The sequence below is a fragment of the Tachyglossus aculeatus genome, assembly GCF_015852505.1.
Source record: "Tachyglossus aculeatus isolate mTacAcu1 chromosome 12 unlocalized genomic scaffold, mTacAcu1.pri SUPER_6_unloc_1, whole genome shotgun sequence".
In the NCBI taxonomy this organism is placed as follows: Eukaryota; Metazoa; Chordata; class Mammalia; order Monotremata; family Tachyglossidae; genus Tachyglossus; species Tachyglossus aculeatus.
The window spans coordinates 22,113,070-22,138,301 of record NW_024044828.1 but is presented as its reverse complement, the minus strand read 5'-3'; the positions used below and the strand labels follow the sequence as shown (position 1 = coordinate 22,138,301).

General features: G+C 59.4%; 2 protein-coding genes across 2 annotated transcripts in view; one reads left to right on the top strand and one right to left on the bottom strand.

Moving 5' to 3' along the window:
- RYR3 (ryanodine receptor 3) overlaps positions 1-12,148 on the top strand; it is a 74,165-nt gene extending 62,017 nt beyond the window's left edge. The window contains 17 exon segments of the mRNA XM_038741370.1: positions 264-345; positions 494-1,803; positions 3,071-3,129; positions 3,299-3,509; positions 3,796-3,882; positions 6,080-6,283; positions 6,669-6,799; positions 6,937-6,979; positions 7,212-7,339; positions 7,719-7,779; positions 7,878-8,024; positions 8,983-9,117; positions 9,327-9,483; positions 11,291-11,355; positions 11,450-11,550; positions 11,706-11,757; positions 12,001-12,148. Coding sequence (XP_038597298.1) covers positions 264-345; positions 494-1,803; positions 3,071-3,129; positions 3,299-3,509; positions 3,796-3,882; positions 6,080-6,283; positions 6,669-6,799; positions 6,937-6,979; positions 7,212-7,339; positions 7,719-7,779; positions 7,878-8,024; positions 8,983-9,117; positions 9,327-9,483; positions 11,291-11,355; positions 11,450-11,550; positions 11,706-11,757; positions 12,001-12,096 — 3,069 coding nt within the window. The 3' untranslated portion in view covers positions 12,097-12,148.
- Positions 12,149-12,240: 92 nt separating this feature from the next.
- Positions 12,241-24,663, bottom strand: AVEN (apoptosis and caspase activation inhibitor). The gene is made up of 6 exons (XM_038741097.1): positions 24,607-24,663; positions 23,802-23,997; positions 13,214-13,284; positions 12,946-13,044; positions 12,530-12,785; positions 12,241-12,452 (listed from the first exon to the last, which is right to left on the bottom strand). Exons 1-6 carry the CDS (start codon positions 24,661-24,663, stop codon positions 12,352-12,354), a joined length of 780 nt encoding a protein of 259 aa, XP_038597025.1. The 3' UTR covers positions 12,241-12,351.
- Positions 24,664-25,232: the final 569 nt, after the last annotated feature.

Here is a 25,232-nt window from a genome sequence, read left to right as displayed (position 1 = left end):
GAGACCCTTCCCTGACCCTGCTCTGCCTCTGGGAGACACTGACCCCCAGGATGGGGGATTGCTGCCACTCTGGGGGATCGGAGGGCAGGGGATCAGCCCCAAATCAGTCTCTTGGGGGTAGAATTGGGGCCGGGGGTTAGGGGGGACCCATGGGAGTCACTGCTTTGGAGGCACCCACGTCTGTGGGCCCATTCCCCGCTCTCTGGCCATCCACGGGAGCTGAGAACTCCCTGCGCCATTCTCCGTGCCTTTCCCGCCTCCAGGACTCCAGCCAGATCGGGCTGCTGAAAGAGCTGCTGGACCTTCTGCAGGACATGGTGGTGATGCTGTTGTCCCTGCTGGAAGGTGGGTTGGCCCCATCCGTCCATCCATCCATCCATCCCCTGCACCCAACAGCCTTGCGGTGCGGGCGTGGAGGGTGGGGTTAGGAGGTTTCCTCCCCAGGGCAGCCTGTGGCCACGCCCCACTCACCAGGCGGCTCGTGTGCATCCAGGTAACGTCGTGAACGGGACCATCGGCAAGCAGATGGTGGACACGCTTGTGGAGTCGTCTGCCAACGTGGAGATGATCCTCAAGTTCTTCGACATGTTCTTGAAGCTTAAAGAGCTGACCGGCTCGGATGCTTTCCGTGAGCTGGACCGGGACGGCCGGGGCGTCTTGTCTAGGAAGGAGTTCCAGAAGGCCATGGAGGGCCAGAAGCAGTACACGCCGGCCGAGACCGCCTTCCTGCTCTCCTGCACCGAGGCCGACGCCGACGCCGCCTTCAACTACGTGGACTTCATCGAGCGCTTCCATGGGCCGGCCAGGAACATCGGCTTCAACGTGGCCGTGCTGCTGACCAACCTCTCCGAGCACATGCCCGGCGACCCCAGACTCCGGAGCTTGTTGGGCCCGGCCGGCCGCGTGCTGAGCTACTTCGAGCCCCACCTGGGCCGCATCGAGATCATGGGCGGCGCCAAGCGCATCGAGCGGGTCTACTTTGAGATCGGCGAGTCGAGCCGGACCCAGTGGGAGAAGCCGCAGGTCAAGGAGTCGAAGCGCCAGTTCATCTTCGACGTGGTCAACGAGGGCGGCGAGGCGGAGAAGATGGAGCTGTTCGTCAGCTTCTGCGAGGACACCATCTTCGAGATGCAGCTGGCCGCACAGATCTCTGAGCCCAGTGTCCCTGACCGGCCCGATGGGGCGGGGCTGGGGGAGCGGGCCGAGGCCGGGGGCGCTGGGCCGGCCGCGGGGAGGGCGGCGGCAGAGGAGGATGAGGAGGCAGGGTCGGTGGTGGCGGAGGAGGAAGGGTGGCCCCTGGCCCCGTCTTCGGCTCTTGCGGCGGCCCAGTGGGGTGCGGAGACCCTGCGGTGGCACTGGCAGAGGTTGATGAGGCCGGCAGGGCGAGAGCCCGGGCTGCTGGGCCTGCAGCTGGCCGGAGCGCTCCCGGCCGGGCTGCTGCGGCTGGCAGGAGACGTGCTGGGTGGCCTGGGCCGGGCCCTCTGGGCCGCTGTCTTTGGGGGAGGGCTGGTAGAGGGGGCCAAGAGTATTGAGGTCACCAAGATCCTGGGGGACATGCCTGACCCCACCCAGTTCGGCATCCACCTCGATGACATCGGGGTGGGAGCCAGACTGGAGGGGGAGGTGGACGGGGATGGCGGGGAGGCGGCGGACATCCTGAGCGACCTGTTTGGGCTCTCCAACGGGGAGGGAGACAGCGGCCAGCCCGGACTGGACCCCGGGCTGGGGGACCTGGCTGAGACAGCCTGTGGCGAGGGCGGACCCCCGACCCTGGAGAGCACCGTGCAGAGGAGGAGGGCTCAGGTGAGCTGGGCCATGGCCCTCAGTGTCCATGGCCTGCCCCCAAACCCCTCCTCCAGAGTCACGATGAAACCCTCTGGGCTCCCTGGCTGGGAGGGAGAGGGGTAATCTAAAGTAGGGAACTTCTACCCCTCAACCTGCTCAACCGAACAGCTAGCTGCAGCCGGCTCTGGCTGGAAGGGGAGAACATTTGGGGTCGCGGTCAGGGCTTGCACTGAGCTCTCCCTGGGGGCAGCACTAGTACTGAGCACTTGCGGAGTCCAACTGAAGCTCGGGACGTGTACTTGCCCCTAAAGAGCTGCCACTCTAACTGGAGAGACAGACATGGAAATATTTACAAAACTGGCCTACCCTGATAAACACGTGCTGTGCGACTGGGGCCGGGTCACTCAACCTCCCTGGGTCTCTGTGTCCTCTGTGTGTGTATATGTATACATATGTACACACACAGATATCAATGGTATTTATTGAGCACTTACACTGTGCAGAGCACTGTATTAAGTGCTAGGGAAAGTACACTGCAATAGAATCGGCAGATGTGAACCCTGCCCACAAGGAGCTTACAGACTACAGGGAGAGATAGACATTAAAATGAATTAGGGGAAATAGTAGAGTACAAAGACATTTACAAAAGCGCTGTGAGACTGGGGTGAGTAGTAGAGTGATTTAAGGGGCACACACCCAAGTGCTCAGGTGATGCAGAGGCGGGAGAGAGGAGGGAAAATAAGGGCTTAGTCAGGGAAGGCCTCTGGAAGATGTGATTTTTAGGAGGGCTTTGAGGAGCGGTGGACTGTCAGATATGAAGGGGAGGGAGTTCCAGGCCTGGAGGAGGACGTGGGCGAAGGGTCAGTGGTGAGATAGATGAGGTCGAGTTACTTGGTATTAGAGGAGCGAAGTGCGTGGATTGGGTTGTAGTGAGATATCAGGGAGGTAAGGTCGGAGTGGGTAAGCTCATTGAGGGCCTTAAAGCTGATGGTAAGAAGTTTGTTTGATGCCGAGATGGATAGATGCCACTGGAGGTTCATGAGAAGTGGGGATATGTGGACTGAATATTTTTCAGAAACACGATCCGGGCAGCAGAATGAAATAAGGATTGGAGATGGGATAGACAGGAGGCAGGGAGGTCAGGGAGGAAGGAGGTGGGGACTTGCGCTGGCAACTGCCTCCCCCTGCCAACTGCCTCCCTGGGGGATGGGAAAATGGAGGAGGCCAGGGAGCGCCTGGGTTGGCCCGCCGCAAAGCGGCAGCGTTGTCGCTGTTCACTGTGCAGGTGGCAGAAATGGCAAAGGAGAGCGAGGTTGGAGGCACAGAGGAATCTGAGAAGGCGGAGTAAGTCTCTGGGGCAGAAAACTCAGGCAGCAGGGGCGACCTGGGTAGGGGGAGGTGAGGAGGGGTGGACCTCCTGCAGGAGGATGGGTGAGCCTGGCTGGAGCAGAACTCAGGCAGCGGTGATGGAGGGAGAGTGAGATGACTGGTGCAAATGGTGTCTCCCCATCAGCAGGGAAGACCAGGAGAAGCAGGATGAGGCCAAGGAGGAGGAGGAGGAGGAAGAGCAGGAAGAGGAAGAGGAGCAGGAGCCCCCTACCCAGCAGGCGGCTGGAGGGGAGACCAGGAAGAAGAAACGCCCACGTGGCCAGAAGGTGGAGAAGCCCGAAGCTTTCACGGCCAACTTCTTTAAGGGCCTGGAGATCTACCAGACAAAGATACTGGTGAGCGGCACCCTGGCTCAGTGCTCCCTCTGGGCCGCCCCCACCCCAGACCAGTTCTCCCCCTTAGCCGCCCCCCACCCCACCTCAGCTTAGTGCTCCGCCTGGGCCACCCCTCGCCCCACTCCCGGGACCCACCAAGGCCCCGTCCTCAGTCCCCTGAGCGTCTGTTGGGCTACCTGGGGTGGCCTGGTTCGCCGCAGGGAGAACTGCCCTCAGGGTGGCGGGGGGAGTCTCTGCTGGGGCTACACCCCTCCACTTCATTCCTCTCTCCATCTCCCCCTGTTAGCACTACCTGGCCAGGAACTTCTACAATCTGCGCTTCCTTGCCCTGTTTGTGGCCTTTGCCATCAACTTCATCCTGCTCTTCTACAAGGTGAGGGACAAGATGGGAGGCACCCCAAGGGCTCCGCACCAATCCCAGAGCAGCAAGGGGTGGGCCCAGGCTTGGGATCTGCCTGGGGAGGCCAGGGGAGGGACAGGAAGCAGGAAGAGGCCTGGCTCCCAGAGCCATCAGCCCCTCCTGTCATTCACCAATGTGTGACTTTGAGTGTGCATGGATAAACATCAGTTCATGGATACAATCTATCAATCAATCTTATCAAGTGCTTACTGTGAGCAGAGCACTGTATTAAAGGCTTGGGAAAGTATAATACAATAGAGTTGGTAGATACTACCCCTGCCTTCAAGGAGCTTCGATTCTGTAAAATAAACAGAGAGGGGCCATGGCAGAGAGTAAAGAGATATACATAAGTGCTGTGGGGCTGAGGTTGGGGTGAATATCAAGCGCTAAAAAGGTATAGATATGACTGCATAGGTGATGCAGGAGGGCGATTGGGGAAATACATGAAGATACAATTTTAAGATAGCATTAATTAAATGTCTGCCGTGTGCCACACTGTAAAGAGTGCTTGGGAGGGTACAGTAGAGTTGGTAGATAGGATCCCTACCCACAGTGAGCTTACCATTAAACATGGGAGAATGACAAGAATTAATTTACAGGAGGGAGGAAAAGGGGCCTGGAAAGACGGACGTGTGGATGAATAGGTGCTTAAGTTATGGAGTGTGTAAGTCGATGTTTCCTAAAGGGCTTCAGTTGGTCCTGAGAGTATAGTGCAGAGGGGCTAGCTGGGAGGATGTGAACCGGGGAGAAAAAAATATGATCAGGGAAGGTCTCCTGGAGGAGATGGGATTTCAGAGAAGCCCCTTGAAGTTGGGAAGACTAGTGGTCTGGCAGATTTGAAGGGGGGAGGAGTTCCAGGCGGGAAGAAGGGTACGAGTCAGGGGGCAGAAGCAGAAGAGCTGAGGTTAGCCACAGTGAGTTGGTGAGCTTGGGAGGCACGAAGAGGGTGAGGTGGGAGAAGAGTGTGGATAGGGAGAGGTAGAGAGATGATGAAGTGCAACCACTGGAGGTTTGGAAGGAGTGGGGAGTGGGCGCCAAATAAAGTTTGAGAAAGTGACCCAGGCAGAGGAGTGAAGTATAGATTGAAGAGGTGGACGGCAGGGAGACCAGTAGGGGCTGGTGTCAGACAAGCTGGGATTTAACCAGCACCTGGACCCTTGTGGGGGTCATTTGAATGGAGAAGAGGGAGAGGAAAAATGGGAAATAGTAGGGAAAACCAAGAAGACTTGGATGTGGTAATTGAAAGCGTGGCAGGAGTGAAGGATGGGAATGAGCTTACAGACTCCAGGGACCGGTGGGGTCGTCACCCGGGATAGGAAAGTTAGGTGAGGGAAGAGGATTTGGGAGGGAAGATGAGGAGTTGGACTTAGGACACGTCGAGCTTGAGGTGTCAGCAGGGCATCCAGGTAGAGAGCTCCCAGAAGCAGGAGTCAGACCTGGAGAGGTAAATTTGGGAATTCTCCACAGAGCAGTGGTAGTTGACTGTGAGAGCAGATGAGCTCCTCAAGGGACAGGGAAGAGAAAGGGACCCAGAACTAAGGGCCTCTCCGATCCTCAGTTTGGGGTGGAAGGCAGAGGAGGGGACGGAGAGGTAGGAGGAGAACCAGGAGAAGGTAGCATCAGTGACGCCCGGGTTTGATAGTGTTTCCAGGAGAAGGGGGATGGTCCATGGCATCAAAAGCCATCGAGAGGTCGAGGATTTAAGGAGGGGTAGAGTCTGCTCGATTCAGAAAGGTCATCGGTGGCTTGGAGAGAGCTGTCTCCATGGAGTGAAGGGGCCGGAGAGCAGGCGGAAGAAGGAGTTGTAAGAAGAGAGGAGGAGGCGGTGGGTGTGTTCGGCCCTTTGCCGGGCTGGGGACAGGAAGGAGTCGGGAAAGACGGGTGGCGGCTGGATGGTGCCAGCAAATCCAGAGGCCTTTTCTGTGCGGAGGAGACGTGGACACATGTGAAGGCAGAGGGGAAGGAGCTGAGCTGAGGGGACGATGGTTGCCAGGGTGAGGGGCGACTGGGAGGAAGAGTATCTGCCGGCATCATGGACTCCGGAGAAGGTTTTTACCGGGTGCAGGGGGCCAGGCCGGGCTGGATGCTGGCAAGCTGAGTGCAGAAGTTGGAGCCGGGGTCCCCGTCGGTGTGTGACGGGGTGCGCTGGGGCATGTGGGGCTGTGGGCAGGTGACGGAGGCGCCCTCGGCGGAGGCGGGAGCAGCCCTGTGGCACTCCTTCGAGGAGGAGGAGGAGGAGGAAGAGGAGGAGGATGGGGTGGTATTCTTCGTGCTGCAGGAGAGCACCGGCTACATGGCACCCACCCTGCGCTTCCTGGCTGCCGTCCACACGCTCATCTCCTTCGTCTGCGTCATCGGCTACTACTGCCTGAAGGTCAGCGGTCTGCCCCTCCTGCTCCCAGGCCCCTCACCTCCTGCCCCGATCTGCCCCTCCTGCTCCCAGGCCCCTCTCCTCCTGCCCCGATCTGCCTGCCACCTCATTCCAAAATGGCGGGGTGGGAAACGAGGGCCCCAGGAAAGCCAGGAGCCAGTCACGGGCCACACGCACTGCCGGGAATGGGTCAATCTCTGCCTCGGTTTCCCCAAATGGCCCTGGAGGGTGGTTCTGATTCAGAGAGGACCCTGCATTAAGATCAGTGCCCCAGCGTTTAGTACAGTGACTGGAATATAGTAAGCACTTAACAAATGCCATAAAAAAAAGATAAGGGCGAGGATGGAGCCCAAGGGGAGACACCTCCCGGCCCCCACCACTCCCCCAGGTTCCACTGGTCGTGTTCAAGAGGGAGAAAGAGGTGGCCCGGAAGCTGGAGTTTGACGGCCTGTACATCACCGACCAGCCCTCTGAGGACGACATCAAAGGCCAGTGGGACCGGCTGGTCATCAACACGCCGTGAGTGCTGGCTCCCGCAGCATCCCTCAGACTGCTGACCCCAGCCAGGGCCCCCCAACCCTGGCCCAGGATGACCTTTGAACCTTCTTGCTCCTCCATCCCCCCCAGCTGTGACTTATTCTCTGTCTCTCCCCCAGGTCTTTCCCGAACAAATACTGGGATAAGTTTGTCAAGCGGAAGGTGGGTGGGGTCTGTGGGATTCTGGGTGCAGTGGGCCGGGTGGTGGGGGGGTGCGGGGGGAGTCTCTGACTCCCAGCCTTTCTTGCTTAGGGAGACCCTGAGTTCTGGAGACAGTCACTTCTTCCTCCTTCTCTCCCAACTATTTCCTTGCCAACTGGGGTGGGGAGGCCGCTGGCGTGGATGGGGAAAGGGGAGAAAGCTAAGGCTGCCCCCCCACCCGCCCCATTCTCAGGTAATTAACAAGTTTGGGGACCTGTATGGAGCCGTGCGCATCGCTGATCTTCTGGGCTTGGACAGGAACTCTCTGGACTTCAGCCCGGCCAGCCAGAAACAGCCCGAGGCGGCCTCTCTGGGGTCCTGGTAGGTAGCCTGCCCCCCACCCTCCCAGAGCAGAGGTGGGGTGGCTCCCATCTATCTGGGCTGTGTGGAAGGCAAGGATGGGAGCTGGGCGGTCTACATCCCAGGTGTCAGCTGGGGGTCAGTGGCCAGGGAGCCGGTCAGTCACGGCGCTCCTCCCAGAACCCGAGCTGGCAGCCACCCCCCACATCCCTTGTTTATCCTGCTGGCCCCCCGTCCTCCGTCAGGGACTTGGGGGAGGCCCTCAGCTCCTGGGATGAGGCCACTGGGGCCTGTCCCCAGCTGCGCTGACCTAAAGAGCAACTGGGCATCCCTCGTCGTGGTTGGCAACCCCAGCCGCGGCATAGGGGCACTGAGCAATACGGTCTCCCCCTCCTTCCAGGCTGAGCACCATTGACCTGAAGTACCAAACCTGGAAGCTGGGAGTGGTTTTCACCGACAACGTGAGTCCTGGCACCCGCAGGATGACTGCCCAGTGCCGGGGTGGGGAGGGGGTGCGGCTGGGAGCTCAGGGCTGAAGGGGGCTGGTGGCTCTCCCCAGTCCTTCCTCTACCTGGCCTGGTATACCACCATGTCCATCCTTGGCCACTACAACAACTTCTTCTTCGCTGCACACCTGCTGGATATCGCCATGGGCTTCAAGACACTCAGGACCATCCTGTCTTCTGTGACACACAATGGCAAGCAGGTGGGGCCTCTCTCTCCCTCTCCCCTAAACCAGGCCTCTCAGAGCCCAATCCCAAATCTCTGCCCCTTTAAGTCTGTTAGGGGTGTGTGTGTGTACACGTACACATCGCCTTTCCCAGTAGATGGGCGGCAACCACTGAGGGGAGTGTGTGGGGGTTTTCCCCTCTAGGGCAGGGATGCAGTGCTTAGCACATAGTACGTGCTTAGTAAGCGCTTAACTAATACCATCATTATTATTATTATCCTTCTCCCCTTACTAAAGCCCCCAGCTCTCCCAACTTTCCTTACCTCCTCCAACAACTCTTCCCCGGGGCATCTCCCAGCACACTGAGCTGTCTAAACCCATCAGCACACCCTGGGAAGCAGTGTGGCTTGGTGGAAAGAGCACTGGCTTGGGAGTCAGAGGTCATGGGTTCTAATCCCAGCTCTGCCACTTCTCTGCTGTGTGACCTTGAGCAAATCACTTAACTTCTCTGTGCCTCAGTTCCCTCATCTGTAAAATGGGGATTAACACTGTGAGCCCCACATGGGACAACCTGATTACCTTGTATCTACCCCAGCTCTTAGAACAGTGTTTGGCACATTGTAAGCGCTTAATAAATACCATCATCATCATTGTTATTGAACATTTACAGCTTTATTTACACGAACTTCAGCATTGGTACAGGATGAATTTTCAACTGTTCATTTGATTATAGATTTTATTGACTCTGGCTGTAAACACTCCTAGGTACTCTCCCCCATTAGTGTAAACTCCTCAGGGGCAGGGAACGTGCCTCTTCTTTGCACTGTGCCCTCCCAAGTGCTCAGTAACCTACCCGCGGTGGGCACTCGGCCCATGATGTTACCAGCCCCGGCACAGTCCCGCCCAAGGAAGGGCAATGGTGAGACTGGAGCCCCTGTGCATGGGGGCCGGGGGTATGTGGGGCATCCTCAGACCTCGCTTCTCGCCCTCCCAGCTGGTGTTGACGGTGGGGCTGCTGGCCGTCGTGGTCTACCTGTACACCGTGGTGGCGTTTAACTTCTTCCGCAAGTTCTACAACAAGGGCGAGGACGAGGAGGAGCCGGACATGAAGTGCAACGACATGATGACGGTGCCGGGGGCTGGGGGGTGTCACCGCAGCTGGAGTTGCCCTGGGACTTCAGGGTGGCCCAGACCCTCACCCAGGGAAGGAGTGACCCTGAGCACTGGAGTCTGGCTGGTGGGGGAAAGAGGGGTGGGGAGTGGGGGCCTGGTCCCTTGAGGGAAGCCCACCCCTGGGACCCCCATGCCTGAACCATGTGTGCGTATGTGCTTGTCCAGTGCTACCTGTTCCACATGTATGTCGGGGTGAGGGCCGGTGGCGGCATCGGCGACGAAATCGAGGACCCTGCCGGGGACCCGTACGAAATGTATCGCATTGTCTTCGATATCACCTTCTTCTTCTTCGTCATCGTCATCCTGCTGGCCATCATCCAAGGTACCTACAGCACCCCCACGCCCCCCAACACCCCGGGGGCAACAGAGAGGGAGCCGGGATCAGATCACACAATCCGTCTCTCCGCAGTGCAGACTGAGCGCCTGCCACATGCACGCTGGATTGAGCCCTTGGGAGGATGCGAGGAAATGATGTGATCCCTGCCTTCCCAAGCGCTTGGTACAGTGCTCTGCACACAGTAAGCGCTCAATAAATACGACTGATTGCCTGCAGGGAGTTTACAATCTAGCTAGCTGGGGAGGATGGACACTGAAATGAGAGACAGGAGGAAGCCACAGAGTTTAAAGATGTATACATAGGGGCGAGGGCAGGGAGGAAGAGGGGAGAATCCCCTAGTGCTACACAGACACAGTAGTGCCAAAGTGGCTGGAGGGACAATAGGTGGGGAGAGATGAGAGTTCAGGAGGGTCTTGAAGAGGGAGAGACTGGTGGTCTGCCAGATGTGAGGGGGGAGGGAGGGAGGGCACATAGGCAGGGGCAGGGTGGTGTAAGAGGAGAAAAGTGTGCAGGGCTAGGCTGGATTAGGAAGTGAATGAGCCAATTGAGCACCTTGAAACAGACGGTGAGTAGTTTCCGTTCAATGCCGAGATGGCTGGGCAGCCATTGGAGGTTTTTGAGGAGTGTGGAGAGGGGCGCAGCCTGATATAGAAACATGATCCAGTCAGAACGGTGAAGCAGTGCCTGGATGGGGGAAGAGACTGGAAGTAGGGAGGTTAGCGAGGGGGCTGACGAGATTGTCAAGGTGGGATGTGGTGAGTACCCGGGCCGGAGTGGTGACGGTTTGGATGGAGAAGGAGTGGGGGATTCTAAAGCTGTCTGGAATGGAGGTTGACAGGATGAAGATAGGGGTCGAAAGAGCTAGTGGGTCAAGGGTGATGCTGAAGTTGTGGGCTGGAGAGGTGAGGAGGGAGAATGGTTGGAAACGGTGAGTTTGGGAGAAGGGAGAGGCGGGTGATTATTGCCTGGTGCACTGGAGTCCAGGGAAGGATTTTTAGGATTGAGAGCCAGGGGCAGGTTTGAAGGCAAGAGGGGAAGGAGCCGTGAGAAAGTGAGTGGTTGCTCAGGGAAGGAAGGAGGGAGGAGATCAGAGGTTCAGGTGGAGGGGGGAAGCTGTGAAAGCAGGCAGACAGGCAGCTCTTCAGAGAGATGGCTGCCCGTCGGGGAAGGAGGTGGTAAGGTGAAGATGTTGCTACTGTGGAGAGCTCATAGCAGCTGGTTTCGATTTTGCCTACACAGTAGGTTGGCAAGGTCATCGGGGACAAGAGAGAGGGAAGTGAGGGCACTGGGGTTTCAGGAGGGAGTGGAAGGTCTGAAACGGTGGGAGCAGAGGGAGACCTCTGAGATGACAGCAAAGGGCTAGCAGGGCCAGAGTTGGGCCACAGCCTGGACATCTGGCCACGGCGCTCTGCGGCATAAACACGAGAGTGGAAGAGACGGGCTGCTGGGGTGACCCCCGGCTGAAGGGTGGTGCAGGGGTGGGAGGGGAATGGGAGTTGAGGGTAGTTGGAAAGCGGAGGTCTCTTGCAGGGGGACAGGACAGTTGGGCAAGGGTCGGGGTGGGGGAGAGAAAAGGCAGGGGAAGTGGTTGTGGACGGAGAGTGAGATTTGTTGCCAACTTGTACTTCCCAAGCACTTAGTACAGTGTTCTGCACACAGTAAGCGCTCAATAAATACAATTGAATGAATTACAAAGTAGGCAAGGCCAGAGATGGCCTGGCAACTGGGACTGGGGGGGACGGGTGTGGGGAGACATCCCCGTGGACTGACCTCTCGATCGTTTCCGCTACAGGGCTGATCATTGACGCCTTCGGGGAGCTGAGGGACCAGCAGGAGCAAGTGCGGGAGGACATGGAGGTAACGGGGTGGGGCTCCCCTCTTCTCCCTGGCCTCCTGCTCCGGCTCCCACCCCCAGCTGATCGCGGGACTCTCCCCCGGGGTGCTCTTCCAGACAAAATGCTTCATCTGCGGCATCGGCAACGACTACTTCGACACGACACCGCACGGGTTCGAAACGCACACGCTGCAGGAACACAACCTGGCCAACTACCTGTGAGTCCTCCCCGCCAACCCCTACCCTGGCTCGCTCCTTCGTGGGGTCACCAGCCAGAGTGACCGTCCCTCTGCCCCCCTTGACTTGCTTTCTTGTGGGGCCATCGGACAGGAAGGTGGCCCCCTGCCCACTTACGACCTCCCCGGGGTTACAGGTTCTTCCTGATGCATCTCATCAACAAGGACGAGACTGAGCACACGGGGCAGGTGAGAGGGGCAGAAGTCAGAGCTTGTGCCTGTCCCCCAACTCTGACCAGCTTGAGCTTGCAGCTGGTGGCTTTAGAGGAGGGGCCGTTGGACACACCCTCCCCCCAACCCCCACCCCCAGGGAGACAGGGTCAGGGAGCTAAGAGAGTTAAGTGGCGCTCTTCTCCGATTCCAACCGGGCTGGGGGGTTGTGAGGCAGTCTCTCGGCACAGGCCTGAATGGCAGCACCCTGGCCTGTTGCAGGAATCGTATGTGTGGAAGATGTACCAGGAACGCTGCTGGGACTTCTTCCCAGCAGGAGATTGCTTCCGGAAGCAGTACGAGGACCAGCTGGGATAGGAGGCCTGGCGGTCCACCCGGGCCTCTGCCAGAGCATCACCCCCGCCTCGCGCCCACCCGCTGGCACCATCTTCCGAGGCAGGCCCACCCAGGTCCTCGCTCGCCGCTGAGATTCCCCCTGCTCACCCACCTGCCCCCGGATGAGAATGCGGGACCCAGACTTGCTATCCTTGGTGTTTATTGGGGCCTGACTCTGGCCATGTCCATGGCAGCAGTGGTTCCTGGGCGTGGCGGTGCTCCCCAGGGGGCGGGGGCTCAGGCGATCATACTGTCCAGCCAGTCCTCCAGCTCCTCCTCGCTGATGATGTTGGTTGGGGGGGCCACGGGCGGCTCTGACTCCACTGGAGCTGCAGGAGCTGTGGGCAGGAATGGTCAGACCCTGGCCCGGGCCTGGTGGCCCCCCACCCCACCCCCGGACCTGGGCGCTCTGTACCATCATCCTCGTTGTCTTCGTGGGTGGCAGAAGGAGCAGGTGCAGCAGGGGCCGGGGTGGCTTCTGTAGTGACGGGGGCTTCCAGCTGGAGCAGGACGTCCAGCTCCTCATCCAGGCAGTCGGCTGGCGGTGCCAATGGTGGGCAGGGGGCCTTGGGCTGGCCTCGGGACGGGCAGGGTGCCTTGGGCTGGCCTTGGGGTGGGCCCGGGCTGTGGCCAACGCTCTTGGCCTGTGGGAGCTCTTGAGGGGTGGCCTCCTGCAGGGGTTGGGGCCACAGCTGACTTAGAAAAGGCCAGCAAGCAGCGTCAGGACTACAACCTCGGATGCCAGCCTCCCTCTCTTGACCCGTGCTGCCCTAAGGCCCCGGCCCCAGGTAAGACACACCCCCGACCCCACCGTCCCCCCTCGGCATTTACCTGGACCAGGTCGGCTGCCACATTCAGCCGCAGCGCCACAGGGAGAAGCTGCAGGGCTTCGGCCAACGCTTCACAGTTCATGAAGACAGCCGGTGCCAGCTACAGTGCACGGGGGCAGAGGGGTAAGGCCCCAGGTCCAGCCCGGGCTCCCTCTCCACGTTCCTCCACATAGGATGGGAGCCAGAGAGAGGGACAACCCAGTGAGGGGGTTGGTCCCTGAGCCCGAACCCACGGACTGCTCGCATGGCTGAACCTGCCCCTCGCTCACCTGCTTCAGCAAGAGAGGGTCCGAATCCCACTCTTTTTCCTCGGCAAACCGGAACTGAGAGAAGGAGTCGCCTGCAAAGAACCAAGAACCAGTTTCAGTACGGTCCAGCAGCCTCCGGACGGGGCCCAGGCATCTGGTCCAGTAGGCACCCTGCCCAGAGCAGGCACCCGGGGGCTCCGCTACTGCTAGAGCCCATCTCTTTCCGCATGAACACAAACTCTGGACGGCCAGTCGGCTTCAAGGCGCCCCGCCTCACCACACCCCAGCTTCCCAACGGCTGCCCTACCCTCTGAACTTCTGACTAGGTGCAGATTCAAGTAAATGGTCAATGCTGTCCAGCTGTTTCATCCTGGGGCCTTGAGCTACTTACTGCCCAATGTATCCTTGTCTTTCCTCCTGCTTCCTCTTTGTGGAAATAATTTGGGTTTGTCCGACTCCCCCGCTAGAATGTAAGCTCCTTGAGGGCAGGGCCTGGGTCATTTCCTGCTGCTGAACGTGCCCAAGAGCTGAGAACAGTTGATGCTCAATAAATAAATACCACTGACTGATCGGACCCAAGGCCCTATCTCTTACCTTCTGCTTGTTCCCCGCAAGCCTGTTGTTTTTTCCAGCCTACAGCTCTTCCTGCCCTCTGAGCCAGGGTTTCTGGGCTGGCACCCCCACTCTCTGTGGAGAGCCACCAGGGTGCCACCCACTCACCAAGGCCAGGCACTGAAGACCCTCCCCATGAGCCTTGCTGTTTCCCCCAACTCCCTGGAATTTGACCTGAGCCAGTCTGTCCCTGCCTGAGAAGCTACGGCATCAGACCCAAAGGTGCTGGCTCTGCCATCGGTTGGGTTTGACTCGCCCGGCTGCACGTGCAGCCCCAGTTGCCAATCCTCAGTCGAGGGCAGGGAGCGAGCCTCCCTGCTGGCTCCAGTGGAGAGGAACAGACGGGGTCCCCCAGGCCACTGGGCTGCAATGGTCAGGGCAGGGTGGCAGCCGGACCCTGCCCACCTGACATAGTACAGACCAGTGGCTGAAGCCCTGGGGGCCCAGTCCCAAACAGGAGTGGGTTCTCCTCCGCCGAGCCGAGCGGCCAGTCAGGGTGAGATGTAGATCCAGTACAATTGTGGAGAGAGAGAGAGAGAGACAGAGAGTGTGTGTGTGTGTTTGGGGGGAGAGGGACGGGGGAGTGGGAGAGGAAGGTTGTTGGCAATTAAGGATGTCAGCCCCTACCCCGGCATTCTGAATCCAACAGGGACTTCAGGATGCCTGCAGGTGGGGGGAAGGGATCTGTGGCTCACTGCCCTCATGTTTACAAATGGACCACCCAAAGCCCCTGACTCTAGCCCAATTCCCCAGCACAGACGCTCGCCATGCACTTGCCCAAACCTCTGTGGACAGGCGGGTGCCTCCTACTGTTTGTTCTGCACCTGCGGCCCTCCGGCGCCCAGAGGTGTCGGGGGGCTGGTTGGGGGTAGCGGTGGGTTTGCTCTCCGGCCCAAACCTTTCCCGGGCAGCCAGACGGAGGGCCGGGACCAGCTGCGTCCTCTGTGGTGCAGAGAAGTGGCAATGAGGGCTTCCGTCAGCCCACACATGCTCCCCCATCAGCGGAAGACACTGAGCGGACCAGCAAGGCCTACACTTGGCACCTGCTGCCCAGAGTCCCTGCTCTTCTGGGGCCAGCCCAGGTCCGGCTCCCAGACGGGGCTGAAGCCCCCGCCTCACCTTCCTGACCTGGCCACACCCCAAGCTGCCTGGGGAGCAGAATTTTCTCAGACCCTCCCGCCCCTCCCTTTATGAGGGGGCTACAGACTCAGGGGGAGAAAGAGGAGGGGGAGGCAGGTAGAGAGAAATCCAAGCACTCAGTACAGTGGTCTGCACCCAGTAAGCGCTCAACAAATACGATTCACTGAAATAGCGGTATGGAAGGAAAGGCAGAGGGTGGGGAGGGGAGGGGGATCAGTGGAGCGGGGAGGAAGCGTTTCAGGGGGCTCAGTAGAGGAGCCCGGACGTCTCCAGATCTAACATTTACTCAAGATCCCCCCGGGGGCCGCTCCGCGTCACAGATGGGGATGCGTTCACCCGTCCGCCCGCCGCCCCCTCCCTGTTTGCTTTCCTGGTGGCGGGTGCATTGTTCTCCCGGCCGGTGCGGCGGCACAGCGCGCGTCCCATACCCGGCCTGCCCCCGCCCTCACCCCGGTGCTACAGGACTGAATCAATCCCAAGACGAAGGCTCACCGATCAAAGGCAGTACCCACTGTCTCCATCAGCCAAACCCATCAACGCCCACCTGAAGGCAACACCCACTCCAGCGGGATCACGGCAAACTCACCCCTGCTCAAGGCTTCAGGCCCCCAGTGGAAGGCCAGCTAGGGGCCAATGGGCCTGAGGGCCCCAGGTTCCAGTCGGTGGCCAGGACAGCCCCCCGCACCCAGTCGACACTTGGCAGAGCATTCTGCACACGACAGGTGCTCCGTAAATGCTGTTGGGTACCATTTCAGGATTTGCGTGACTGAAAGGTCTCAGGAGGGCTTAGTGCTTTGACCGAGTTCATGGGAATCCGAGCACAGCATGCAAGTCCAGTTCCAGCACCGGCCCGGCCCAGACCCCCTAGGGAACAGCCAATGCCCTGCCACCCGCGCACAGACAGACACACACACACCCCACCCCCACCCAGAGAGGAGTCAGACCTGAAGGACGAAAGGAAAGAAGCCTGGCCTAGGGCCAAGAAAGGTCACTGTGCTCTCCACTGTTGTCCCTTTCTGGTGTCCTCGTGGAAACAGCATTATTCATTCATTCAATCATATTTATTGAGTGCTTACTGTGTGCAGAGCCCTGTACTAAGCGCTTGGGAAGTACAAGTCCCTACCCAACAGCAGTCTAGGCTCACAGTCTAGAAGGGGGAGACAGACAACAAAACAAAACGTATTAACAAAATAAAATAAATAGAATAAATATGTACAAGTAAAATAGAGTAATAAATATGTACAAACATATATACATATATACAGGTGCTGTGGGGGGAAGGAGGTAAGGCGGGGGATGGGGAGAGGGAGGAGGGGGAGAGGAAGGAGGGGGCTGAGTGTGGGAAGGCCTCCTGGAGGAGGTGAGCTCTCAGTAGGGCTTTGAAGGGAGGAAGAGAGCTAGCTTGGCGGATGTGCCGAGGGAGGGCATTCCAGGCCAGGGGGAGGACGTGGGCCGGGGGTCAACGGTGGGACAGGCGAGAACGAGGCACAGTGAGGAGGTTAGCGGCAGAGGAGCGGAGGGTGCGGGCTGGGCTGTAGAAGGAAAGAAGGAAGGCGAGGTAGGAGGGGGCGAGGTGATGGACAGCCTTGAAGCCGAGGGTGAGGAGTTTTTGCCTGCAGCAAAGGCCTGCCTGGTTCCCTGGGGTTTTGGAGTCGTTTTCACACTTTTCTAGTGGCCCTCTGGTCCACACAGGTAGCCCTCCCCATTCCCCCTGGCTTCACTGCTGGCCTGAACCCCGGGACATGGCTCCAAGGGAGTTTGGAGTCTCTACCCCTGCCATCCGGTCACCTATGGGCCACACCTGCGGGGCCTCAGCTGGCCAGTATGACCCCAACTGTAGATTCTGCATGGCCGGGAAACCAGTTGGCTCTGTCTGGCCAGTACCAGGGTGACCCGGGCAGTGGTTTCATGACCCAAATCGTCCCTGATCCCAGGGTCCGGCCGCCTAGGGGGAGGAGTCTGGAGGCTGTTACCCTAATCTCACACACAACCCAGCTGCTGGGTGTGTCAGCAGCAAAACCCTTGGAGGACAGACCCTGAACCAAACCACACTCACCTCCTGCCTCCTGGGAAGGATTCCTAGAGAAAATTCCAAATACATTTCTAGTCCAGAGCCCTGGCATCTCACCCTTGCAGCCCTTCTGCTGGTCCTGGCCCCCTCTTTGGGTGGCGGACCACATCAGAAGCGGCCCCGTGGCACCAGACTCCTGGCTGCCTTGTGCCATGGGGGAGACCAGCCTGAGAGGTGTGCCTGTTCTTTCTGTCAATGTTGACCCCTGCCCTCCACTCACCTCACTGTGGCAGTTGTTGAGGTGGGGGCGGGGTGGGGGGGGGGGGCGAAGGGAGGTTGCTGGTTGGGAGAGGGAACCTTCCACTGCCATGAAAACCATCTAAGGGTTGAGCCATGGGCCCAGCGATCCCAAGAAAGTCAAGGTCACAAGGAAGCCTGACACCATGTGGGAAAATCAATAGTTTAAATTTAGGCCGCACCCGGTCTGGTTCGGCCAAGCCATGCCACATCTGGGCTTTCGCTAGATAAGATTTCCGTTGCAGAGGTGACCCCAGCCCTGGGGAGTGGTCCCGGCTCACCACTGCGCCCCTGGCTCAGCTCCCTGAGGGGGGGGGGCCAGTCCCCCACCCTCTGAGTCCCTTCCCCTTTGGCTGTGAGACCCTTCCCACTCTACGGCCCCAGTGGCAGTGAATGAATATAATAATAATAACAACAACAACAACAACAATAATAATGATGGTATTAAGCGCTATGTGCAAAGCACTGTTCTAAGCACTGGGGGGGTACAAGGTGATCAGGTTGTCCCACGTGGGGCTCACAGTCTTCATCCCCATTTTCCAGATGAGGGAACTGAGGCCCAGAGAAGTGAAGTGACTTGCCCAAAGTCACACAGCTGAGAAGTGGCGGAGCCAGGATTAGAACCCACGACCTTCTGACTCCCAAGCCCGGGCTCTCGCTACTGAGTCACGCTGAATATGAACTCCACAGTGCAGCTCTGTGACTGTGCGGCCCCTGCCCTGGCTCCCGCCTTGCCCACCGGCTCCTCCAGTCACTGCCCTGCCTCCACCCACTGATTCCAAGGTCAACATCTGCAACCTCACCCTCACCCACCGACTCCACAGCCATCGCCCCGGCCTCCCCATCACCCGACTACTTCCCAGTCACCGTGACTAACCCCAAGGCCACTGTAACCACAAGCCCTAACCAGGGCCTGGCACGCAGCCCCTAGCTGCTCCACCCCGGCTGGGTCCAGGGGGAGAACTGGTCATCACCTGGGGCCAAGGTTGGCAAGGGGAGATGCAGCCTGAGGCCGGGGCAGGAGCTTTCCCGGGCCCAGGCAGAGCCCACAACTGCACAACTGGCCCTGTGTCTGTATGTGTTTGAGTGTGGGCATGATGTGGTCATGACTGTGAGTGCTTCCTTGCCCTTCCCAGGTGAGTGTCAGACCAGAGGGAGTCCTCACCCAGCGCAAAGACCCCTGGATACAGCTGGGCTGGAGCGGCCAGGGGTGGTGGTGGGGAACACCACCTGCATTTCCCTTTCCCTCCCAGCTCCCATACAACACCCCACCATTAGGTCTGGGGGGCACGGGATCTCAGGGCAGACGTTGGCCCGCCGGCAGCCAGGCCTAAGGTGACAGAGCTGTGACACACCCCAGGCTCATGGGCCCATCCATGTTCTGGACTTCCAGCCTTGCTCCTCCCAGGGTTCTGATCGGACCTGGTGGGTTCTGAGCAGCTGGAAGGACCCAAAATCCTGCCTACTTCACAGAGGCGACTCCTGCTTACTCTCACTCTGAGGCCCCCCACCCTCCCCTTCCGCCAAGACCTCACCCTCACCCAGGAAACCCTTGGGCAGCCATCTTCCTGGAGCCCGTGGGTCCGGCTGGAACCAACAGGTGCGGCCACAGGGGCTGAGGTTCTGTGAACCCAAATCGCTCCAACAACTGATTGGAAACGTCCAGAAAACATTGCAAGGCTACGGGGGCAACCCAGTGTGCCACCCTGGGCACCAGGAAGAACCTGGTGGGCATCATTAAGTGTGCACCCTGCAGCCCCAGGAAAGAGCCACTCCTGCCTGCTCTGGCCTCAAGCCCTGAGGGACAGGCTGGCCGGGATGCGGGGGGAGGCTGTCCAAGGGAGGAGGAGGGAGAGACTGCCCGGGGGAGGGGGAGGGAAAGGCTATCCAGAAGTATTTCAGCTCATTCCCACTCCCTTCACCCTCACTGGCCCCCCAGCTTGTCCCTTGTGAGGGACTGAGGGGTGTGCCTGCTGTCCCCATGGCTGGTGCCACCCTCTCCCACCCCCCATCTGCCTCTTGCTGATTGGCTCCTTGGCAACAAGCTGCTCAAACACAGACCGCCTATCAATCCTCGCATTCCCATCCTCATCCTCCTCGCATTCCCTGCCCCGGCCGGCCGAGGGCCAGGCAATTAGCGGTCGCTCGGGCACGGTGCATCATCCTGTCAGTTCGCTGCTAGCTTGGCTCTGGATCGGAGCCAGATGCTCTCGCCGCTGTGACACCCGGCAGGACCCCAACCTCGCGGCTACTTCCTCCCCGCCGCCGCCGCCGCCGCCAGCCGCAGAGGGGATGCGGGCCCCGGACGGAAACGTCAGTGCAAGAGCATGGACACCCACACATACGCCCGCGGGAAGTCCCCGGACACGCTCGGCACCAGGGGCCGCTCACTCGGCTCTGGGGAAAGGACCAAATGCCCCTGCCAGACGGCACTAGTGGCTGGGAATTTTCAAGGCATCCCGATCTCGCCGGCTGTGGAGGCCGGTTCCAGGGCGACCGCCACTCTGGGGTTAGGCTCTGAGCTACAGGTGGGTGCGCCGGGTGCCACGGCTGATTGGGACGGGGCGCCAGGGGCAGCAGCAGGACACGGCAGAGGGCACTGCCCGAAGAGAAGCCAGGTGGCTGCGGCTCAGCCCCCCTCCACCCGGTCACCGGGCCAGGTAAGCGCCGTTTTCTCTTCTCCTTTCCCTGCCGGCTTCACTTCCCTCCAGATCGGACCTCCCCAAAGCCTGTTCCCATCCCTCCCCCGGCCTCCAGAGGTAAGCGCCCTCCCCCGCCACCCAGCTTTCCCCTCTAGTGTCCTGGTTATTGCCCACCTGCTGCCCAGGCAGTTTCCCCGGAGAGCCCTGCCATCCGCCAGCTCGCTCTCCCTGACCGGGATCACCAGCAGCTTGCCAGGCAGCAAAATGGCACAGCTGAAATGGGCAACGTGTTCCCCCCACAACTCCCGCCCCCCAGGTAACAGAGCTGGCACAGTGGAGGCGAGGGGCCAAGCCCCCAAACCCTTTGAGAGCTGCTACCTCTCTCTCCTGGCCTCAGAAGACGAGAGAACAGCCATTCGATCCCCATTTTATAGACGATACTGACACACAAAGTGACTCGCCCAAGGTCACCCAGCAGGCAAGCAGTGGAGCCGGATTTTAACCCAGGTCCCCAGCCTCCCAAGCCCATGCTCTTTCCACCAGGCTATGTGGGAGCTGAACTGGGCACAAGCACCCGCCCCGTGATCCCTTGCGAAAGGGGTCTTTCTCTGAAAAAATTCCCAAAGAACCCGGTGAGAATAAGGAGAGATTCCCAGAGAATGAGATCTGAACCTAGCTCCCGAGCTCCCTGCAGACGCGCAGCCAAAGGCCAGGACCGCTCGCCCTGACTGCATGCTGCTCTGGTGCTCGGCCCCAAGCCGGGCACCAATGTCCAGAGCCGCATCCCGATGCTGCCAGGGCACGCCCCTGGCACCCATGCCAGCGGTGGGTGGGCTCCAGTGACCCCTCTGACCCCCGAAGCTCCCACCATCCACATTCAGGCACCTGACTCACTGCTGGAAGGGGAAGCAAAATGACTTCCCCTAAACCCCCCAACCCTCTACCAACCGTTCCTTGGCATCTGTCTCTGAGGCCACCTGGACTAGAACTTCCTGCTTACTCCCGGGACTGTATCAAGCCCCCACCCCCATCCCCATTCCCACCTCGACACTTCACTGAATTTCATATCCTCTCAGGGCCCAGTTCCAAGTGAGGGGAGCCACAGGGCACGGCCGCAGGGCACAGCCACAGGGCACGGCAGCCGGGTATGCAAGCCTGTGGCTGGAGCCTGTTTGCCCCAGGCGAGACAGGTTTGGGGGAGAGTGATGAGATTGGGGCTGGGGGGAGGGGAACATTTTGTGATTTAACAGCATGGACTGATGATCTCTTATCAACCCTAGAGCTTAACTCACAGGAAACCCACAGGAAATTCGGACTTTAACAGTAATCAAATGGGAGGCAGAAAAGAACCAGAACACAGTAGATAGACTGTAAACTCCTGGAGAGCAGGGGAGATGGGTCTTGCTTCTGTTGTACTCCCTGGGTGCCCAGTACTGCACCCTGCACACCGGAGGTGCCCAGTAAATACCCCTGGCTGATTGCCCGACCCACTGGGGGCCCAGACAGAGAAGAAGCCTGGTGGCAGGAGCTAAAGGCAACCCGCTGGTTCTGGGCAGGGGACTACGAGGCAGGGCCCTCCCACCCAACCCCAAGACTAGCTGGGGGGCCTGGGTAGGGGGGTAGTGCGGTTCTCGCGTATCTCAGGCGTCCCTAGCTGCCCAGGTTCACCAGCTGCGCCCAGTCTGATGAGAGCGAGTGACTGACCACTGGCCCCCACATCGAGAAAACCCTTCCCAGCGACACCAGACCTGCTTCTGGGAACCCTGGCAACCCAACGGGTCTGTGCCCACAACACGGAGGGCCACTGTTTCCCCAGCAGCTCCTGCTTCTTTCCAGGCAGCAGGAAGTGTAGGGAAGCCCCCAGCACCCAGCACGCCCCTCCTGCCAAAGAAGAGGGACATTGAGAAGATCCACTAAAAGGGGCCGGAAGTTACTCAGTCCAGAAGATGCCCCTCCAGGGTCTGGGGGAATCCCCTTTTCCTGAAGCATTCCCATTTCCCCATGGGCCAAGGCTCAGCAAACCCCAAAACGGGGGCTCCTGGCCTTCTGCAAGACCCTGAGATTCATGGACCTTTCCAGCCACGTGCCCCACTTTCCCCATCAGAAAATGAATCTCCTCTTTAGTTGCCATTGGAAATCTGATTTTCAGGGAGACACAGGCTAACCAAACCGCCAGCAAGCGCACCCATGGCCCACGAGGTCCCCTTTATCTACAACAAACGCGGGGAGAATCTTAGGAGCTCCGTGTGGGGCCACGGCCAAATCACTTTCACGAACTGTAAGCAAACACGGCAGAGAGGGAGCGAGAGGGAGCGACAGGGAGCGTGGCTTTAATTTCCTGCGGGAAACCACAGCAATGGATCCAGGGAGTGCTCCGCTAAGCTAACGAGAGCGTTTAATAAGCCTTCACACGTCGGCTAATGGGTGCTGTTCACACACTGCTTAATTAAACGGAGCCCGTTGACATTTCCTGCCTGGGACTGTCCAGAGATTTGGGCCCTAGTGACAGACCCCTCTGTTTGTTCTCGCTCTCTGAACCAAATGGCCGGCCTGCACTGAACCCAGCCTGTCAGCGGAGGCGGGTGGGGCGGCTAACCAGAAGGGACCCGACCCTTGGAGAAGGACCGTCCCTCTGCTCGGAGAGCGAGGCGGATTCAGATCTCTCCTCTGCGTGCAAGGAACCAGTGGGATTTCCTTTAGGCAGGATGGGGTATAGGGAGGAGAAAAGGGAAAAGAACAAAGGGAAAGAGGAGGAGGACGAAGAGGAGGAGAACCAGCAGAAGCCCAGATCGCCCAACCCCAGAGTGGGTGAGAGTCAGGCAAAGGGATGCTGGTTTTCCCAGGACTCTTGCTTCTCTTCCTTCCCTTCCCCATACCGGCTCATCCCCGTGCCCATCTGAGCCCCCTCCCCTACCAAGGGAAACACCAGGAACGTGGAAGGGGAAAATACAGCCAAAAGCAGCTACGACCAAGTCCAGAGCTCTCCCTGCTAGCTCTTCCCGAGTCCTCACCTCACACATTTCCCAAGTTCCATCTCCCATCAACCGCAGGAGCCTAGGCTCGGCCCGCCAAAGAAGCCTCTACTCTCCCATGCAAACTCGCCAATGACAGCGATGACGGCTTGCTCTTCTCCCCTCCCTTTATCTCTGTCAGAGACTTTCAGCCTCACCTGAAGGCCCCCCATTTGGTTAACAAGTCCCCGCTGTCATCCAGGCTGAGGCAAGGGACTCTTAGGTGGGAGGGAGGGAGGGAGGGAAGGAAGGAGGGACCAGCCCTGGGCAAATATGGCCAGCTCCAATGCCGCTGTGGCTACGGCCCGGCCGACTGACCACAAATGAGCTTGCAGGCAGGCCCAGAGTGAGCTCTGGCCAGGGCGGCAGCTGGCATGAGGGCGGAGACTTGGCACAGCCAGACGGGTGTCTCTGCCCAAGATGGACCCTCCAGCTGAGCGACAGAGGAGAAGATGGCCCCATCACAGGCCCAGTTCACCCTCTCTCCGCGACACTACCCTGCCACCACCACCCTCCAAACCGGGCAGCCGCAGCCAGGGGAGGGGAGGAGAGGGCAGCGAGGACCCTCCATTCCTGTCCCTGCCCTGAGCAGCCCAGGCAGACAGGGTGCGAGGGTAGACTGGAAAGCGAATCAGGCCAGAGTCACAGCGGTCAGTGTAGGATTCCCGCCGCCGTGGAAACCTCCTGACCCCGCAGGGTGTGGGGAGACGGTCCTCCGGCGTACAAAACGCCACCATCACCCCCGCCTCCCAGGGGCCGGACCCCTTTAGCACATATGGCTGGGGGGGCGGGGGGACAGTGTGTGCACAGCGCTGAACTGGTGTGTGTGAGCGCAGAGTGTGTGCCCAGCGGCGGTGGGCAGAGCCGGGGTCCTGGGTGCCAGCGGCTCCTCTTACCGGCAGAGGTGAGCAGGACGCCGAACTCGACTCCCCTCCGGGTCTCCGGCTCCGGCTCCTTCTCGGAATCCTTGTAGCGGTCCCAGTTGGAGATGATCTTTCGCTTGGAAAAACCGCTCCACTCCTCCTCCTCCTCGTCCTTGTCCTTCTCCTCCTCATCATCCCCGGGGACACCTGCTATGACATCGCTTGGCGCCTGGGAGGGCAGAGAGAACAAGTCAGCATCCGTAACCCTGAGCAGCCCCAGGCCACGGTCACCCGTCTGTCCAGACCAGAGGCTGAACGTTCAGACAGCTGGTTGCTGGGACAGTCCAATGCCACAGGAAGGGGGCTGCCGGACCCAACCCTTCCCCACCCCGGGGTAGCCCACTGTCCTGATCCCTGCCCAGGGGGAGGCTGGTCCATCCACCCCCACAGTAATCAATCATATTTCTTGAGTGCTTACTGTGTGCAGGGCACCGGACTAAGCGCTTGGGAGAGCACAGTATAACAGGGTTGCTAGACACACGCCTGGGTATCAGCTGGGCTATTATTTCTCCATTATTTATGCCCTTCCCGGCTCCACTACTTGCATGTTGTGTGACTGTGGGCAAGTCACTTCTCTGTGCCTCAGTTCCCTCCTTTGCAAAATGGGGAATTCAACACTTAATTCTCTCTTGCTAAGACTGTATGCCCAATGTGGGATCTCATGATCCTATATCTACGCCAATGCTCAGGATAGTGCTTGGCTCTTAATAAGTGCTTAACAAACTCCACAATTATTACTCCTTCTGTTTCCACCATTTTGCACCTTTTGCTCTTTCACCTCTTTGTATGTTTGAGAGATCATTGGGGGCAGGAACCATTTATCTTTTTCTTCCATTGGATATTCCCAAGTGCCCAGGACAGCGGTCAGCAGGCACCCAGGATGGCGGTCACCACCCAGGGCGGGGCCCTCTACCTAGTGGGCCCCCAAGATGGTGCCCTACCCACGGCAGGAGTCCAGTACAGAGCTCAGGACCCAGCTTTGGTGACCAATCAATCGATGAGTGGTTTTTATTGCATGCTTACTATGTGCAGAGCACTGTACTAAGCTCTTGGGTGCTTCCAATACCACAGAGTTAGTAGACACGTTCCTTGCCCATAGGAGTTTACAGTCTCTCCACCACAGAGTGCTTTTGGGCACCACTCTTTGCCGGCCCAAACCTGACCCGCCCCACTGACCGCCCTGAGTCAATGCCCTGGTGACCAGAAAGCTGCCAGGACGGGCAGCGGCAACCAGCAGAGACAGGGAGGCCAACGGGCCCTTGGCCATGGCGAATGTGGGGCTGGAAGGAGGGACCGGCCACGGCCGAGCACACTGAAAACCCGACTTCAATCAGGGGTCTCTTGCCCGGCTTCTGGCCATCCTCCCCCTGCCTTCCTCCAACCCCCCAGGCAGATCCCGGGTCG